At 33.0% G+C, this 19,169-nt stretch overlaps 1 protein-coding gene across 1 annotated transcript; it reads right to left on the bottom strand.

The window, feature by feature from the left end:
* Nucleotides 1-1,576: 1,576 nt before the first annotated feature.
* Nucleotides 1,577-3,966, bottom strand: LOC120166076 (RPM1-interacting protein 4-like). Its single transcript, XM_039175453.1, has 4 exons — nt 3,910-3,966; nt 2,214-2,810; nt 1,807-2,004; nt 1,577-1,714 (listed from the first exon to the last, which is right to left on the bottom strand). Exons 1-4 carry the CDS (start codon nt 3,964-3,966, stop codon nt 1,685-1,687), a joined length of 882 nt encoding a protein of 293 aa, XP_039031384.1. The 3' UTR covers nt 1,577-1,684.
* Nucleotides 3,967-19,169: the final 15,203 nt, after the last annotated feature.

The following is a 19,169-nucleotide window of genomic DNA, read 5'->3' as shown; positions in this document are numbered from 1 at the left end:
TGAGCAGAAAACCAAAATTAAATTCCATGTTAATAGAGTTGTGGTACATAGCTAGACATGCATTCCTTGAAAAGTCTGAAAGCTCAATAACCGGAGACGAAATAATTAGGTGGTATTTGGTTAGATGGAATCACTTGAAATTAGGGGAATTGGAATCCAATTCGACCACTTTTTCATGTTTGATTCAAGTTTTCCAAGGGAATTGGAATCCTTCATGGCTTCAACTTTTCATCAAATGAGGGAAAGTGAATTTCATCCAAGTATGGATAAAATTCAATTTCCTTGTCAGAGGGAATTGAAATTTGACCATACTACCCTCGTCATTCTTTTGGTAACTTATTTATATATTTGAATAAAAATATTTTTTTATTATTTCGGGTCGGGTGAAACTTTATTTTAGTCGGGTCGGGTCGGTTTTTTTAAGTGTGATATTCGGGTCGGGTCGAGTTCTGGTTTAGGGTGAAAAATACCCGACCCGAAAATATATATAATTTTACCTTATATATTTAGGAATAATTACAATAATACTCCTCTATATATATTTTTTAATTAAGTCATTGTTTTTTAAATAAAATTATTTTTTTATTATTTCAGGTCGGATCAGATCGGATTTCTAATTAATATATTCGGGTCAATTTGGGTGAAACTTTATTTTGTTCGGGTCGGGTCGGGTTTTTTAAGCGTGATATTCGGGTCGAGTCGGTCGGGTTTTTTTAAGTGTGATATTCGGGTCGAGTTCGGGTTTAGGGTGAAAAAAACTGGACCGACCCGAAAAAAATATATAATTTTACTTTATATATTTAGGAATAATTACAATAATACCCCTCTATATATAATTTTACCTTATATATTTAGGAATAATTACAATAATACCCTTCTATATATAATTTTTTCAATTAAGTCAACGTTTTTAGTGAATAAAAATACTTTTTTATTATTTTGTATCGTGTAGGTTCAGGTTTCTAATTCATATATTGAATAAAAATAATTTTTGGTATATTTTTTAGTAACTAATTAACATAGTCCGATTAGAATGTATCGAAATATTGTTCTTCTTTTGGTAACTTATTAACATATTTGATTGCGATGATTTTAACTTATGATGTTTATTAGCATGATTTTTATAATTTATTGAAATAAATAATCAATCAATAAAATGAAAATTTAATATTTTTAAATTTTTTATAATATATACTACATGTAAGCTGTAAACAAACTAAAATAAAGCAAAAAAATAAGAAAGATAATTCTGTCATTTTACATTACTGAAATCAAATTCATCTGACATGTCTGCGAACTAAACAGAATATGGAATTGAATCTCAATTCCATTTCCTGCCAACCAAACAGAATATAAAATTGATTCAAATTCCTGACAGATTCTAATTCCTTCACAGATTCCAATTCCCTCCTAAACATTCCAACGAACCAAACGCTACCTTAAAATACAATATAAGAATGTGTATCAAACATAATGTAATGTGGTATAGCAAAAGACACGAAGCAAAGTGTGGAAAATACAAGATAACAGAGAAAACAAAAGAGACGAACGTGTTTATCATCATCACACATAAGGGATAATAGCCGCAATTCAGTTGAATTACTCTGCTCGGAAGGAGACTTCGATGTATTTACAGTATCCATCCCACACAACTCACAACAAATCCACAACTTTTTCCCATCCCTCATTTCCTGCACCATGGAAGGCAGCAACTCTGAAGGAATCAACGAAATACGGGTTAGGAATTATGTGTATGTATGTAAACCGTAGGCGTAGAAAAGTAACTGAGGCTCCCAAACAACATACCTTAACGGCATTGCTGTTAGTTGTCTTCCGATTCCGAGCATTGTTGTACGGGGATTGATCACCCGGCATGCCTGGTACCCTACCCCCATTGTTCCTTTCTTCTCGCACCTTGTTAAAAATGTGAGTATAGCCATCAGCTGATGCCGGATTACTCTCATCCCAGTCACCAAACTTCGGAACAGCTGCACTTTTATCGGGCTGTAACACCAGAAACCAGAAAATTAGCACCAAGCTTGACTAAAGTGACAAGTTTTTAATTCGGGATAAGTTTGTCTCAAGAAGAGAGTCATTCCCAAGCCAAGCAAGACAGGCATAGTGCATTATCATTATCAAGTGTTGCAGACAAATTCATTTATTTTCATGTAATGTGTAATGATAAAATGAAAGGACAAAGAAAAATAGCTTACACTTTCATCGTCTCTAGCACTTGGCCTGAGTCTGGATCTCCCGGGAGTACCGTGGCTACTATCGTACAAAATTTTTCCTTCCCATGCAGGCGATGCCATGCTACCTCTCCCCGTTCCTCGTGCCTGGTGATGAAGAGGTGATTTCTCTAGGCTGTTTTCAGATCCAATACTTGATCTTGTAGGGCGTTTTGGTGCTTCGCCGGAGCTTACTCCATGACCATAGCGTGAAGGAGTACTGTCCCCAGAGGGTCTGCGGTTGACATTGTCATGTCGTGTCGGGGAATCAGCATATTGCTTGAGGTAACCTTCTTCCCTGCTCCTTCGGCGTTCATGTACCCTTCTAGCAGGTCCTTGACCTACCGGCTCATCCACTTCCGGTTTTGCTCTCGAAACAGGATTAGCCGTAGTTGGAGCTACAAAATCTTGATGCAAGTCCGGGCTCTCTTGGGGATCATTTGGGTTTACAATCTTTGCTCCGGCACGACCCTGACGGGCCTTATCGAAATAAACTGTGTAGGGAACGTTCTCTTCACCCTCCCAATTGCCAAACTTGGGCACAGGGGTGCGCTGTTGCCGTTGCTGCAATGGCAACAAAAGCTTGTTATTTTGGATAATACACCTTAATGGAAACAAACAAGGATAGATCGAGGTGTGCTCGGGGTACGATCGCGCCCCTGGAAATTTACACAACGGATACACACGCAGTGAATTTGTGATGATGAACATATACAAGTTTTATCGAAATAAGAACAAACTAAAGACGAACACACAGATAAATCATTCTTCTTTATCCAATTTAATCGACATTGTTGGATGCTTCGATTTTCTATTATCAAAGATTACAAGGCAGTTAGGTCCTTATAAGCCCAGATCAGAAACAAACCCAAACATAAAACGCGTCATGTAAAAATCTCATCCATCCAAAGGCTCATTTCAGTAAATCAAATACCTAAACCAAAAAACAACAACAATAATATAAACAGTATTCAGAATACAAAACCTGAAACGCATCATATAAAATCAATTAAAGAACTAAAAGGAAGCACTCAATCATGCTTTGCTTACGTTTATCTCTCTCGTGTCCTAACACAAAAGCACAAAATCATATAATTCTCATAATTTAGAAACAGAAGAATAGTATAAACTACACCCAAAAAATCCTCAAAAAAAGAAAATACTAAAGCTAAAAAAAGGAAACTTACTGCCATTCCTTCCTTCAGAAAACCCCAAAAAGAGCAGATTTATTGTTATCAGGAAAAAAAAAGGTTCCAGCTTTTTGAAGAACCCTTCAACCGGGAATTCAAAGATGAAAAGAGAAAGAGAAATAAGAGAAATGAGAAGAGTTTTAGATAGAGAAAGGGAATTTAAAGAAGAAGACAAGAAAGGAGAGGGGTTTATCAAGACCGGCACCACCGGTAATGTTTGACCATTCTCAGCTGACCTCTTCTCTTTCTTCCTCTGTAAAACCTCTGTTTCTTCACCTCTCTCAAACCCCAAGCTTCGATTTTTATTTTTACTTCCACATCAATTTCGTTGCTGTTAAATTTCCACTCCGGTTACCATCGTTCCACACTCCTCCAACCATTGAATGCAATTGTTTTTGGTGACTGGAATGAATGAATTTGGCGCTGACGATAGCAGCCTTAAAGGGATGTACTGGCTAAACTGTTAAGAGTCATAAATTTAACGCCGTTACAGTCAATGGGGGCTGACTCTTCATCAAAGCTGAGACGTCTTTCTCCACGGTTAACATTTTTTAAATTAAGAATTTGTTTATGTTTTTTTATAATAAGAAGTGTTAATCAGTGTTAATGACAATGAAATATAATTAATTTTCATTAGCACCTTACACCTATACTTTTATAAATATATTATTTTATAAATATTAAAAGCAATATTATTAAAAATATAATCATAAATTGAAATATTATTCGATAAAACAGACAAATTATAAGAACGATTATAAAATCCACTAAAATGCCTACCGAGGACCGGAAAAAAGCCATACCCCATCACATGCGATTTTAATATTAGGCAATTAACATAGCTTGTATATGTAACTATATATCATTGTATTCGGTTAAACATATTAGAAATATCTATGGTAGAGCGCAAGGATTTTAATCTTGTGGTCGTGAGATCGAGTCTCACGGTGAACAATTTATAATTCTGACTGTCGAAGGTTTCCCACGGAAGCTGCTCTCAATTTAGCGTTAGAGGCAATCTGCTATCGTACATCTCCCTTACTCTATTACATATGAAAACAGGGTTAGCTAATTTTATATTAGAAATCTTTGTATTATATTTAAAAATTATTTTATTATAGAGTAAATTACTTTATTTTTTTTATTTTATTCATTATACTTTCAATTTTTCTTACTCATTAAAATTTTGAATTGAACATGTTTTGGTCACTTTAAATTATTTTATTATTATTTTGGTATGATATGATATTTTTATTATTATTTAATTTAAAAAAAATTAAAATAAATGATAAAATAAAAAAATATCATATTATACCAAAATAATAAATAAGGGTAAATTATAAAAATAGTCTCTAAACTTTTAGGGCACTTGCATTTTGGTCACTTAAATTTTGAAACTTGCGATATAATCATCGAACTTTTAGTTTGTTTTTAATAAGATCTCTGCCGTTAGTTTTTGCTGACGTGACACTTAACTGCCGTTAAGCCCACATCTTTCTTCTTCTTCTTTCTTTTTCTCCTTCTTTCTTCTTGATTATGTTATATATTTTCACTGAACTGGAAAATTATGCGTTTACTCCACGCCATCATCATCGACGACGACATCTTCAAATATTGTCCAAATTCATTTGACTGCAAGGAACAACTGCAACCCTTCATCTCCCAACGATAAGGAACAAACATGTTAGTTCACTCCAACCTTCAATATGTAAAACTATGAATTTTTTTTTGGATTAAGTAAAATTTTCATTCAATATCCAAAAGATACAACATCAAACTACAACAATACAACGAATCAAGAAACACAACCTCCCCAACAATACATCAAACCCAACCAATGAATAAAACTAGTCCAGAAAAACAGAACAGCAATACCCAACCCTCAAACAAACAGTTCGCAACCAATTCCCCAAGCATTGCAAACCGTTGGTAAAACTATGCATTTACTTCCGACAATTTAGAGTCAAAATACAAAAGATGTTTAAAAATAATGGGAAAATTGGCTTGGGACTTGTTTTATTTAATCACCTTTTGTCATAGTCATAGATATATGAAAGCAGCGCTTGTTCATCTTTAACTGAAATCGACTTATGGTATATATGATCTCATGATGAAAGGTGATCATCCAGTTTCTGAATATAATAATGGGGCTGGCTTCAAGAGAAGAGTTTCATAGAGAATATAAGCTTGCTTAAGAAATTAAAGATTGATTACACAAACTCAGGTTTGTTCTAACCATTTACCATTGAACAATCATCAGATGATTCATTTTTAAACTCATTGGTTCTATAATGCTCCAAAAATTTATTTAAGGATTAAATTGAAATGATTTATTAAATTAAATAATGAAAGACGAGAATGAATAGGATTCATAGCTTAGACTAAATTGTAAAAAAAGGATGATTAAAAGGATATTTTGGTCATTTGAATTAAATTGAATTTAATATTCAATTAGTGGGGAATTAAGATAAGAGATAAGATGAAGAGGGGAATAGGAAGTCAACCCTTTCATCTTCTTCTCTTCTTGCCGTGGGAAACTCTCCCCTTTAGCTAAAAGGTAAGTTTTCGATTTAATGGTTATTTCCTTCGATTTTTATGGGGACTGAAGCTTTGTATATTATGGAAGCTAAAGGAAGGTTTAAATGAGATTAAAACTAAGTTATTGATGAGATATTAGAGATTAAAGATAATAAGTTTTTGAGTGATATGATGAAATATGAAGGTTTATGGATGTTTTATTGTAGATTTGACTTGTCATCAACTTAATTAAGAGATATGAGGTGTTAGAACTGGATTTATAACATGTTAAAAATTGAGTATGATTCTTAAATCTCATGTAGAATATAGGATTTTGAGGTTAATGATGGGAAAAATGAGTATTAACGAGTTTAAGCATGTGTATGTGACTTAGGAACATGAAAGGAAAAGAAACATGGAATATTGAAGCTTAAAGGAGTGAAATTTCGTGCTTGAAATGAGATTTCTGGGTAAAGTGCATCGGTACACTAGAAGTATGTATCGATGCACTCCTAAATAAATAAACACCGAATGTAATTTGTGTACCGATGCATATGTAATGTATCAATGCACACGTTAAGGAATATACTGATGCACTGTGCAGTGTACCGATACATACCTTGTATAATAAATGAAAATAGCATTTCTTTTAGTTTAAGAAATGAAAGATTTCAATATACTAATAAGTGATATTGAATGTGTCTTTAATGAATGCTTGAGTAGATCAAAATCAAGCTTCCGAGTCTAGCAAAACGAAAGGCAAAGGTAAAGTAGCTGAGTAATCAGAATTGCGTATTGGAAATAATAGCAAGGCGAACCATGTGAGTGCATTTAATTATGTACGTTCATGTGGTAATAGTTAAAATAATATAATTTATTGATGTATGTATAGTGATTACCAAATGACACTTTGTGTGCTAAAATGATAAGGAAATCATATTGAGTGTATAGATTTCCATATGGAGCACTGAGTGTGCTAAATGATACGGAAATCATATTGAAAATATGGATTTTCAGATAGGGTATTTTATGTGCTAAAATGGTAAAAGAATCATATTGAGTGTATGGATTTCCAGATAAAGCACTAAGGGTGCTGCAAAGATAAGGAAATCATACTAATAGTATGGATTTTTAAATAGGGCACTTTGTGTGCTAAAATGAAAGGGTAAGCATACTAAGCGTATGATTTTCCAGATAGAACACTGAGAGTGCAAATATTAAAAGGAAATTACTTGAATTATATGAATTTCCTATGGAATGTATGTATTCCAATAATGATTGATAAATGAGGTTAATGGCATCAGTAATGCAGATTATAGTATATGCTTTGGAATTACAAATTCCTTGGAGATTATATATCGAAATATAACTTGTACGTAGAAATGTTATTTGTGATTAATTATGCCTCACTAAGTAATACTTAACGTGTGTTTATTTCACGCGTAGGTTGAATACAGCTTGTAAGGGGATATTGGGGCATTCAGTCAAGGTCGCCTCATCAGTAACCGTACGACATAATAGACTGTTTTAGTCATAGTTTAGTCGACATGTAATAGATTTTAATAATATAAAAATGTTTTAAATAAATTTAAACGTATATATTTAAATGGTAATTTTATATTGATGCAAGTTTAAGTTTTTATGAATTTATATAAGTTTTTATGAATTTATATGTGTTTTGCCGAAGTTACTGTAACAGTGCATCGATACACATTTTTTTTCGAAAATTTTGTGCATCGGTACACTGTTCACAGTACTGTTCCTCACTGTTCATAGTATTGTTTATCAATGTTCATGGTATTGTTCATATCGTATAGTACTGTTCATGAAAACATATTTTTTTCAAATTTGTTATGACGAACATAATTCAATAATATATGATCGTATTTTATTATGATAAATTCAAATGTGTTGTTATTTTGTAAGAACATCGTTTTAAAAAGTCAATGTGACACATCGGACTCGTATTCGAGTCGGGTATGGGATTGGGGTGTTACATGTTCATTTCCCATTTCAGTTGATGCATAAAAAACCATCAGGTTTGCTCTAACCATTTACCATTTGTAATGAAACCAACCCGCATAAGAACTGGGTTTTTGGATGCTGCTCGTGATCTCATTTTCATTACCTTTCGACCCAATTATGACATCATAATAATAGTCGATGATAAGTCAAATCTTTGATTAGCATCAAAGGGTATTCATAAATGCATAAAAAACACCCTATTCACACATATCAAAAGAGGATCAACTAATGAACAATACACCAAGAAGCATAAATCATTGTAAAGTTTGTCCCATCGAGAAAGAGCCTATATTGTTTCAGTTACTATTGATTTCATCAAAATAGATATCATTATCTAAAAGCAGAGGATGTCCTAGACGGAAAGCTGTATATTAGGAGTTACACAAGCAATTACTTTTCTATTTTCTGCTGCTGCAGATAATGCAATGACATGTTTTCTAACATTATAAAGTCTCGTACATAAATTTTATATGAATAAATTATACCGGTAATTATTTAACTAATGTCATATTTCATTTTAACCATCAATGTATTGATTTAATCAATCAGATCATTCAACTATTAAAATGTTTCAATTAAGCTACTTATCGTCAACATATGACGGAATAGGTTGTGTGGTAATTAAAACATTTTTGTATAATTACATAATTGATTTTTGTTACCTATATATTCTTTCAATTTGATATTAGTTTTAATAAATTAAAATAAATTTAATTCTCTAATCAGATGATGTCTTGTGTCATTTGTGATAGGTGCCATGACACATGTCATCATCCGATTAGAGAACTAAATTTATTTTAATTTATTTTTAATTAATTAAATTTATTTTCCTCCATTCCAAAGGTGCCTTCTACATCACCCAAGGGTCCTAAGTTTGATGGTCCTAAGTTGGATTCCCCTTGCCCCTCTTATACATTGGAGGGAAATATATATATTGAATTAAAAATAAATTTATTGGCTTAATAAACAATCGAAATATGCCAAAAGAGGGTAAATTGACCTTTTAAAATTTTGGTGGAAGCAATCGAAAAATAAAAACTTTGCACGACAATTTAGAGTGGTTCGACTTCTAAACCAAATATATATCCACTACATTAGCTATCAACACTAAAGATTTCTCAAATTCACTATATTTGCAAACCTTTAAGGATAAGGTGTAACCTTACAAAGACACACAAGCTTTATACCCCAAAATCTTGGTTACACACTCTTCCAAAGAAAAATTACAAATTTAGCAAACAAACAAAAAACCTCACACCCAATTCACACTTGAGCAAAATAAACAATGAAGCTCACAAGTGTGTTTACAACAAAGAATTTGACAAATTAAGCTCAAAGCAAAACTTTGATGCTGGTAGGTTGGTTCAATATGATTTTTGTTGACCTTGGAAAGCTTTGACCTTCAATTTATACCTTCTACATTAATTCTAGCTGTTTGGAGGCATTGGGGGATCATTATAGCCGTTACCTATAACCAAAAATAGCATTTAATGCATAAGGGATCGATCCTTTGGTGAAAGGGATCGACCATTTTTCAAAAAATTCGATCGTTGTAACAAAAGGATTGATCCTTTAAGGGAAGGGATCGATCATTTTCATCGAGGGAACGATCCTTTTCCTTGAGGGATCGATCCCAAACTCACTGGAATCCAAGAGATCTATCCTTTTTCAAGGGGATTGATTCTTTTGCTAGGGATTCCTCGGAAACTTAACTTTAAAGCGGAAAAACGATCGAGTTTGGTTTTAAAAAGCTTCGACTAAGTTGGAAAATATTTAAAACATATTTTTCAAGTTAATTTGGACTTTGAATTATTTGTGATACATTTTTTGATAAATTCGATTAAGTCTAAAATCAATTTTGCAATTTATTGTTATATCAAAATCTTAATTCAAAAAAATTAAAATAAATTTAGTCCTCTAATATAATGATAACATGTGTCATGACACCTGTCACCAATGATACATGGCACCACTTGATTTGATAATTAAATTTATTTTAATTGATTAAAATTAAGACTAAATTAAAAGAATGTATAAGTAATATAGACCTTTTGTGTAATTATACCAAAATATTATAACTGCTGCGACATTTATAACGACATATGATTTGATTGAAGCATTTAAATTGTTGGATGGTTTGATTGATTAAATTGAAACATCGATGGTTAAAATGAAACCTGACGATAGTTAAGTGATTACCAGTGTAGTTTTCCTATTTTATATAGTAAACACACACGCATACATGCACGCGTGTATATATATATACTCGTAAAATTATTTTTGAATCTTTTATTGGACCTTGGAGGTCTCAAATTCAAGTAATAGAGACTGCAGGGTATTTAAACGTTCATTGTCAAATAGTTGAGAATCTTTAAAATATATAATACCACTTGTAAACACACACTCTAGATTAATAAAGATTATTAGTAATTTTTATTCTAAAAAACCCAAATTTGAATAACTAATAGAATGTGTATACTAATAAATGTAGAAATCACTCCAGAATAAATATAGAATGGTTCGATATTTTGCCAATAAATGCATCAGCTATCAATAAAAAACGAGAGATGTTGAAGCTTCATTATGACTATAGCAGACTTGAAGAGTTATCCATCGAGAGCTCAATTTCAGTTCCCTAGTTTATAGAATTAACATGAGTAGGGATGGCAAACGGGCGGGTCGGATGTGGATACCCCATCCCCATCCCCATACCCACCTAATATTTTTCAATCTATCACTCGCCCACCACCTATGATGGGTACAAATTTTCAAATTCTCACCCGCCCATGCGGATACATTCTCAAATCCATCCCCACTATCCACTAGCGACGTACCCGTTTACACCCGCCTGAAAGCAAACTTAAACATAAAAAAAACATGTTCATTAACAAATATAATAAAACAAACGGAAAAATAAGTAACTGTTTTTAGAAATAAGGCTTTTTAAAAATATATATATAGTAAGTTGAAACATATAATTATCCTTTGTTTTTCCCTTTCAAATTTTATGATCTACTGGTTCTTTTGTACTTCCACGTTCAACATTTGAGCTGGTCACTTAGCTCTTCCTACTTCATACCAAACAAAATAGTATAGATTCGATAAACATCCTAACCAAATTCAGACCAAATCATCAAATGATGCCAAAATACTCTAATTAACACTAACAAAAAAAAGGTAGATAGAGCTTTAAAATTGTAAGACAGATCCCTATAAAAACGTTTTTTATAGACGACGGGCGAGTGAAACAAACATAAAGAACATTAACAAGGTAAACTTAAGGCATTACAAATAGCATTTGCAAATTCCAAGACATCAAAATAAAAGATAAACGAGTCCAGATACATACACAAGAGTAAGACCTCCAATTTGTGACAAAGAATCCGGGCAGGGTCAGTAAGGCTATTATTGTTTAACTGTCTTATACGTCCAACAAGAACAATGTAACACCCCCAACCCGTATCCGACCCGGATACGAGTCCGAAGTGTCACATTGACTCTTCAAACATTTATTCGTATAAAATAGTGAGTAATTTAAAACTTTGATAACATTTAAATTACTTCAAAACGTTTACAACAGATATCAGAGTTCATACCATTTATATCTTTAGACTACATGCCAACTACACTCTGTAAACAGTACATACATTTTCTGATCTGACATTTGGTAAGGAGAACTGATCTGTCTTGCTCCACATTACTCTTTATTCTTCTCGAAACCTACGTGTGAAACAATCACACGCTAAGTCGTTGACTTACTGAGGCAATAATTAAACATATAACAATAAATTCATGAACGTGCATTCATACCATTGAATCATGACATCTCAATATGCATGTATATATTGCATGATAACAATATATATAATCATGTCATACACACACGCAACATATCTTCTTATATTACTTTCACTTTTCGTTTGTCTTCCAATTGCATTGCCCATGTATATTATTTATCTTTATCAACATCATTATAATTCAAGCAACACATGACATATCACCCTAAGTATATACATCACATATATCTTATACATTACATTCCATGTTATCTCTTATTAGCCCATGTGCACCTGTGAGAACTGTAGATATGTGAGTCTATTGAGGTTGTGCACCACTATGCTGTCACCACAGCTCATATAAATGTCCCGAAGGACCTATCCAGAGGTCACACAGACCCCGGTAACTATCCAGAGGTCATAAAGATCCTCGGTAACTGTCCAGAGGTCATAAAGATCCTCGGTAAACTGTCCATATGTTCCTTAGAACATAGGTATACTGTCCATATGTCTCGAAAGACATAGGTAAAACTGTCCATATGTTCCGTAGAACACAGGTAAACCCTCGACTCTTGGCATACCAACTATACCCCTAGCTCTCATATCACATAACATGGGCATTATCATTTATAACATTTCATATCACTTGTACCACATATTGCATATTCAGTAGTCATATAGATCATGTCACATGGCTTATATCATTTCTCATATTCATATATATATAGTTCACTTTCACATATCACATTTTCCTTTTCTCCTATTTTTCATATCATGTCTCTATAACCACATATGTCTGTCTTATCTCATATCCTATAATTCTTTAGCTATATCTTATATCACATGTTTATATCATATAACTTATGTAATCACATATACTATTTATACTAGTTCACATAGCTTATTTCATTAACATGTATTCACATGTACATGTCACTTTTCGTATGATTTCATAATCATCTGTCACGTAGCTTATAACACTTCTCTTGTGTTCATCTGGCATGTAACTCATTGTCATCTCTTATTCTCATATGATTCTCATACAATCATATATTCAACATATGGGAAACCGACTTGTCGCAAGTCAATTTCCATACACAATACGTATATTCTAATAGTACGCACTCACCTGGCCTCACTAGTCACTACGATCTGTTATCTTTCCTTGATCGATCTTACTTGCCAAACGTTCCGGAGTTGCTTTATGCGTAGAATCTACATACATGTACATTTTGAGGCAATCATTAGATACATACACCTTGTAATTGGATACTAGCAACTTAAACGAACTTATTAAACCAATATTAACATTTTTCTTTAGGGGGAATCGGTTCCCTACCATGGGGGTATCGATTCCTCAAGACATTCTGGAATTCTGTCGTTTGAAGGGTATCTGTTCCCCTTGAATGGGTACCGATTCCCCTTGCCCTAAATCATATTTTCAACCCGAAAATTACTTCATTTCACTCAAACACTTCATATATCATCCCCTTTTCATTCTTAACTAGTACACATACTTAAACCAATCTATATTCATTTATTTCATCTTAAACCTCAAATCCTATCTTCCATATGTAATTCAAGAATCATATCAAATTTTCTATATGTTCAAATCAAATTCTATCACTCCAAATCTCTTAATTTAACCATTGACAAGTCAAATTTAACTTCAAATTCTACTTATCAATTCTTTTCCAAAGTTTCATATAAAAACTCCAAATCTTAATCTCTCTTAACCCCTCCATTCTTTGATTTTTACTGTAACCCAAGCTTTCCTTATGTTTATCCATCAACTAAAGATCAAAACCAAACTTAAAATTCCAATAATAATCAATTAATAAAACTCTCACCTTTGCCTTGCTCTCCACGCATGAAGAAGAAGAAAGGAGAAGAGAACTCTGGATGTTTCTCCCATTTCCCACGTGTATATAATTCCTTAAATGATCAAATGACCATTTTACCCTTTATTTCCTTTAACAATTACAAAATAACCTTCATCATATGTATCCAATAATCATAGAACTATTTCATTCTTCTATTTTAGTCATCAAATTATGAAACTTTACAATTTGATCACTAACCCGGTTGAGGATGTTACAATTCTCCCCTCCTTATAAGAAAATTCGTCCTCGAATTTTCACTGCACATCTTAATAGGAACACATTTTCTAATGTTCTTATGTTGCTTCCCTGACTTATTCTTTCTTGTCATCATCAGAAACTTACTTTTAATCCTTTAGTTTTTCGACTATCTTTTTCGTTTATACCTTCATCTTTGTTTTATCATATAAGCAATAACCAGTAATACCAATCCATTGTTGTCTTTTCTCTCATTCGATTATGCATTTTTCCTTTGACCTTTCTAAAATTCCATATAATGTCACTCATCACGTTGACAATAACATTCATCTCATCACTCATATCAAAACTGTCCTCTGTACTTCCATATTTATCGTATCTGATTCTTTTAAATCAATCCCTTCATTTCTTTACTCCTTATTCCTTATACATAAATCATATACTTCCTTTCATATTCAATACTCTTGTCTTATCACATACTCATCTTTATGTATCAATCTTCATTGCATCCTCATTACTCTGATAACACATTTCTTATACATAACTTCATTCTTTATCATTTCTTATACTTGTATTTTCCTTCCCGAAGGTTCTATGCAAATACTTATCTCTGTTTCTACATCATAGCTATCTGCTCAGAATATACAACTATATTCAAATTCACATCATAATCAATTAACTCCACTATATCTTTCCTCCAATCTTATAACTCTAGCACCTTTACTCTGACAACTAGATAATAACTTTTGTTCAGTCTAGGGCACAAGCCCTCTTATACCAATCATATGCATTCTTTCCAATCTAAATTATCTCAACATTTGCTTACTCAATTTATCAATTTCACCTCAATTCTCATACATCCTGAAATTTCTTTTGCTCAAACTCAACATTCTGACTTCCTGTGTCTTATAATCTGATCATTGATATACACATTCTCAAACTCTTCTTATCAATCCTCATCTTTACTTAAATATACAAATTCTTACTTCCTTTTCCTTTACTATACCACATTACTATAATCCAAATATGCAACTATATCCAGATCCATTGCGGATCTGGTTATCATATCCTAACAATATCTTATAATCTTATAATCTCAGTACTTTTCATCTTATAATATCATATTCTATCTTATCTACATAATAACTCTATATCGTTTTTCCGATTCCAAACGATGAAAACTTCCTATCATTATTCAGATACGATTTCAGCTTTCTGAGATCAACTTTTGATCTTACTAGGCATTTCCTGAGGTGTCCACTCTTCATCCTGCCTGGCCAGGGCAAGTGAATAGCTATCACAATCAGGAATATCACCTTTCACTTACTTCGAAATTATCACGATCGGATTTCTACTGTATTAAACTATTCTTATTCTATTAGCAAGACAACCTATTCCTTACACCATCAGATCAGAAATTTTTCAATCTATGTTGGCATGTACATCTTTTATGACACTTTGGACTTCGATTTATGCCAAGAATCGGCTAAACCATAGCTCTAATACCATTAAATGTAACACCCCCAACCCGTATCCGACCCGGATACGAGTCCGAAGTGTCACATTGACTCTTCAAACATTTATTCGTATAAAATAGTGAGTAATTTAAAACTTTGATAACATTTAAATTACTTCAAAACGTTTACAACAGATATCAGAGTTCATACCATTTATATCTTTAGACTACATGCCAACTACACTCTGTAAACAGTACATACATTTTCTGATCTGACATTTGGTAAGGAGAACTGACCTGTCTTGCTCCGCATTACTTTATTCTTCTCGAAACCTACGTGTGAAACAATCACACGCTAAGTCGTTGACTTAGTGAGGCAATAATTAAACATATAACAATAAATTCATGAACGTGCATTCATACCATTGAATCATGACATCTCAATATGCATGTATCTATTGCATGATAACAATATATATAATCATGTCATACACACACGCAACATATCTTCTTGTATTACTTTCACTTTTCGTTTGTCTTCCAATTGCATTGCCCATGTATATTATTATCTTTATCAACATCATTATAATTCAAGCAACACATGACATATCACCCTAAGTATATACATCAAATATATCTTATACATTACATTCCATGTTATCTCTTATTAGCCCATGTGCACCTGTGAGAACTGTAGATATGTGAGTCTATTGAGGTTGTGCACCACTATGCTGTTACCACAGCTCATATAAATGTCCCGAAGGACCTATCCAGAGGTCACACAGACCCCGGTAACTATCCAGAGGTCATAAAGATCCTCGGTAACTGTCCAGAGGTCATAAAGATCCTCGGTAAACTGTCCATATGTTCCTTAGAACATAGGTATACTGTCCATATGTCTCGAAAGACATAGGTAAAACTGTCCATATGTTCCGTAGAACACAGGTAAACCCTCGACTCTTGACCCCGGTAACTATCAGAGTCATAAAGATCCTCGGTAACTGTCAGAGGTCATAAAGATCCTCGGTAAACTGTCCATATGTTCCTTAGAACATAGGTATACTGTCCATGTCTCGAAAGACTAGGTAAAACTGTCCATATGTTCCGTAGAACACAGGTAAACCCTCGACTCTTGGCATGCCAACTATACCCCTAGCTCTCATATCACATAACATGGGCATTATCATTTATAACATTCATATCACTTGTACCACAGATTGCATATTCAGGAGTCATATAGATCATGTCACATGGCTTATCATTTTCATTCATACATATATAGTTCACTTTCACATATCACATTTTCTTTTCTCCTATTTTCATATCATGTCTCTTATAACCACATATGTCTGTCTTATCTCATATCCTATAATTCTTTAGCTTATATCTTATATCACATGTTTAATCATAACTTATGTAATCACATATACTATTTATACTAGTTCACATAGCTTATTTCATTAACATGTATCACATGTACATGTCACTTTTCGTATGATTTCATAATCATCTGTCACGTAGCTTATAACACTTCTCTTGTGTTCATCTGGCATGTAACTCATTGTCATCTCTTATTCTCATATGATTCTCATACAATCATATATTCAACATATGGGAAACCGACTTGTCGCAAGTCAAATTTCCATACACAATACGTATATTCTAATAGTACGCACTCACATGGCCTCACTAGTCACTATCGATCTGTTATCTTTCCTTGATCGATCTTACTTGCCAAACGTTCCGGAGTTGCTTTATGCGTAGAATCTACATACATGTACATTTTGAGGCAATCATTAGATACCTACACATTGTAATTGGATACTAGCAACTTAAACGAACTTATTAAACCAATATTAACATTTTTCTTTAGGGGGAATCGGTTCCCTACCATGGGGGTATCGATTCCCTCAAGACATTCTGGAATTCTGTCGTTTGAAGGGGTATCGGTTCCCCTTGAATGGGTACCGATTCCCCTTGCCCAGAAATCATATTTTCAACCCGAAAATTACTTCATTTTCACTCAAACACTTCATATATCATCCCCTTTTCATTCTTAACTCTAGTACACATACTTAAACCAATCTATATTCATTTATTTCATCTTAAACCTCAAAATCCTATCTTCCATATGTAATTCAAGAATCATATCAAATTTCTATATGTTCAAAATCAAATTCTACTCCAAATCTCTTAATTTAACCATTGACAAGTCAAATTTAACTTCAAATTCTACTTATCAATTCTTTCCAAAGTTTCATATAAAAACTCCAAATCTTTAATCTCTCTTAACCCTCCATTCTTGATTTTTACTGTAACCCAAGCTTTCCTTATGTTTATCCATCAACTAAAGATCAAAACCAAACTTAAAATTCCAATAATAATCAATTAATAAAACTCTCACCTTTGCCTTGCTCTCCCACGCATGAAGAAGAAGAAAGGAGAAGAGAACTCTGGAGTTTCTCTCCATTTCCCACGTGTATATAATCCTTAATGATCAAATGACCATTTTACCCTTTATTTCCTTTAACAATTACAAAATAACCTTCATCATATGTATCCAATAATCATAGAACTATTTCATTCTTCTATTTTAGTCATCAAATTATGAAACTTTACAATTTGATCACTAACCCGGTATTGAGGATGTTACAAACAAGGGAAAATACATATAAGAAACAGAGCTACTAGAAAGAAACTCGACAGGGAGATGAATATGATGAAAAAGTAATAAAAAATATGGACACTTACAAATAGTTGAGGTTTTTCAAGTTTCCGAAGGAAGTCGGTATTTCGCAACTGAAAGTATTGTTGGAGAAATCAAGAGTCTGCAGCTTCTCTAACTTCCCAATCGTAGTCGGAATCGGACCCGAAATAGCATTATTCTGAAGCAACCTGCTAATGAAAAAAGAACAAACAAGTAATTACTTAAAAAAATGCAGGAAATTTGAGTCACAAAAAAAAGGGAAAACCCAAAAGTACATGAAAGATTAGCTAAATTTATATGCAACTTAATCAACAAAGGCAATTAACTTACACTGACTGCAGCTCACTAAGGTTCCCAATCAATGGAGATAAAGTTCCAGACAAGCTTTGACTAGGAAGGCCCTTGGTCAAGGTAGAAAAGATAGGAGTTTACAAAAATACTAGGTTTATTTTCCTATACCAGTGTGAAGTGCTATTAAAAATAGGTCAGATATGAAGAGAAGAAATACAAAAAATAAACATAGCCATCTGGAGAGCAAGTAATTATTGGTTCTTGATATATGAAAAACCAACGAAAACAAAGCAAAAAATTGGAACAAAAAGGAAACACCTTTTTTCCTTTATTTTTTCTGTTCAAGAAACAAGCAAAATATAGAAATCAAAGTTGGGTTTTTGTAGATTTGAGACACATAGACTAAAGATTAAAGATTAAGGAAGAAGAAGAAACGTACTTAAAGAGTGGAGATCAGGAAAGATCGACGCAGTAACAAGATTAAGATTAAAAAAGAGATCATATTAAGACTAAATATCCTTAATATTTAGTTAAATTACATGTTATATCTTATACAATATTAAAATTTATAAATTAGTCTCTAAAATTATACATAAATTTATAATGATCTAAAATTTAATAGATATTTAGCGGGGCGAGCTGATGCGGGACGGATGTGGGGCGGGTAATGACTCAAACCCATTACCCGCCCACTACCCGCGATGGATATCAATTTCTAAATCTACACCCGCCTACTACCCGCTAAAATTATACCTATCTCCACTCCAATTAAAACGAGTACGGTGCAAAATTCACGAAACTGTACCCATTAAACGTGAGACTTCCCCCATGCGATGCGACAATTTTTGTTGAACCGCATTTCGATTGATTTTTGATTTAGTTAGTTAATAATATTAATTAT

The sequence above is a fragment of the Hibiscus syriacus genome, unplaced genomic scaffold (genome assembly GCF_006381635.1).
Source record: "Hibiscus syriacus cultivar Baekdansim isolate YM2019G1 unplaced genomic scaffold, ASM638163v2 tig00111621_pilon, whole genome shotgun sequence".
NCBI classification, from domain to species: domain Eukaryota; kingdom Viridiplantae; phylum Streptophyta; class Magnoliopsida; order Malvales; family Malvaceae; genus Hibiscus; species Hibiscus syriacus.
The sequence above is the reverse complement of the archived record's forward strand: the minus strand, read 5'-3'. Positions and strand labels throughout refer to the sequence as shown.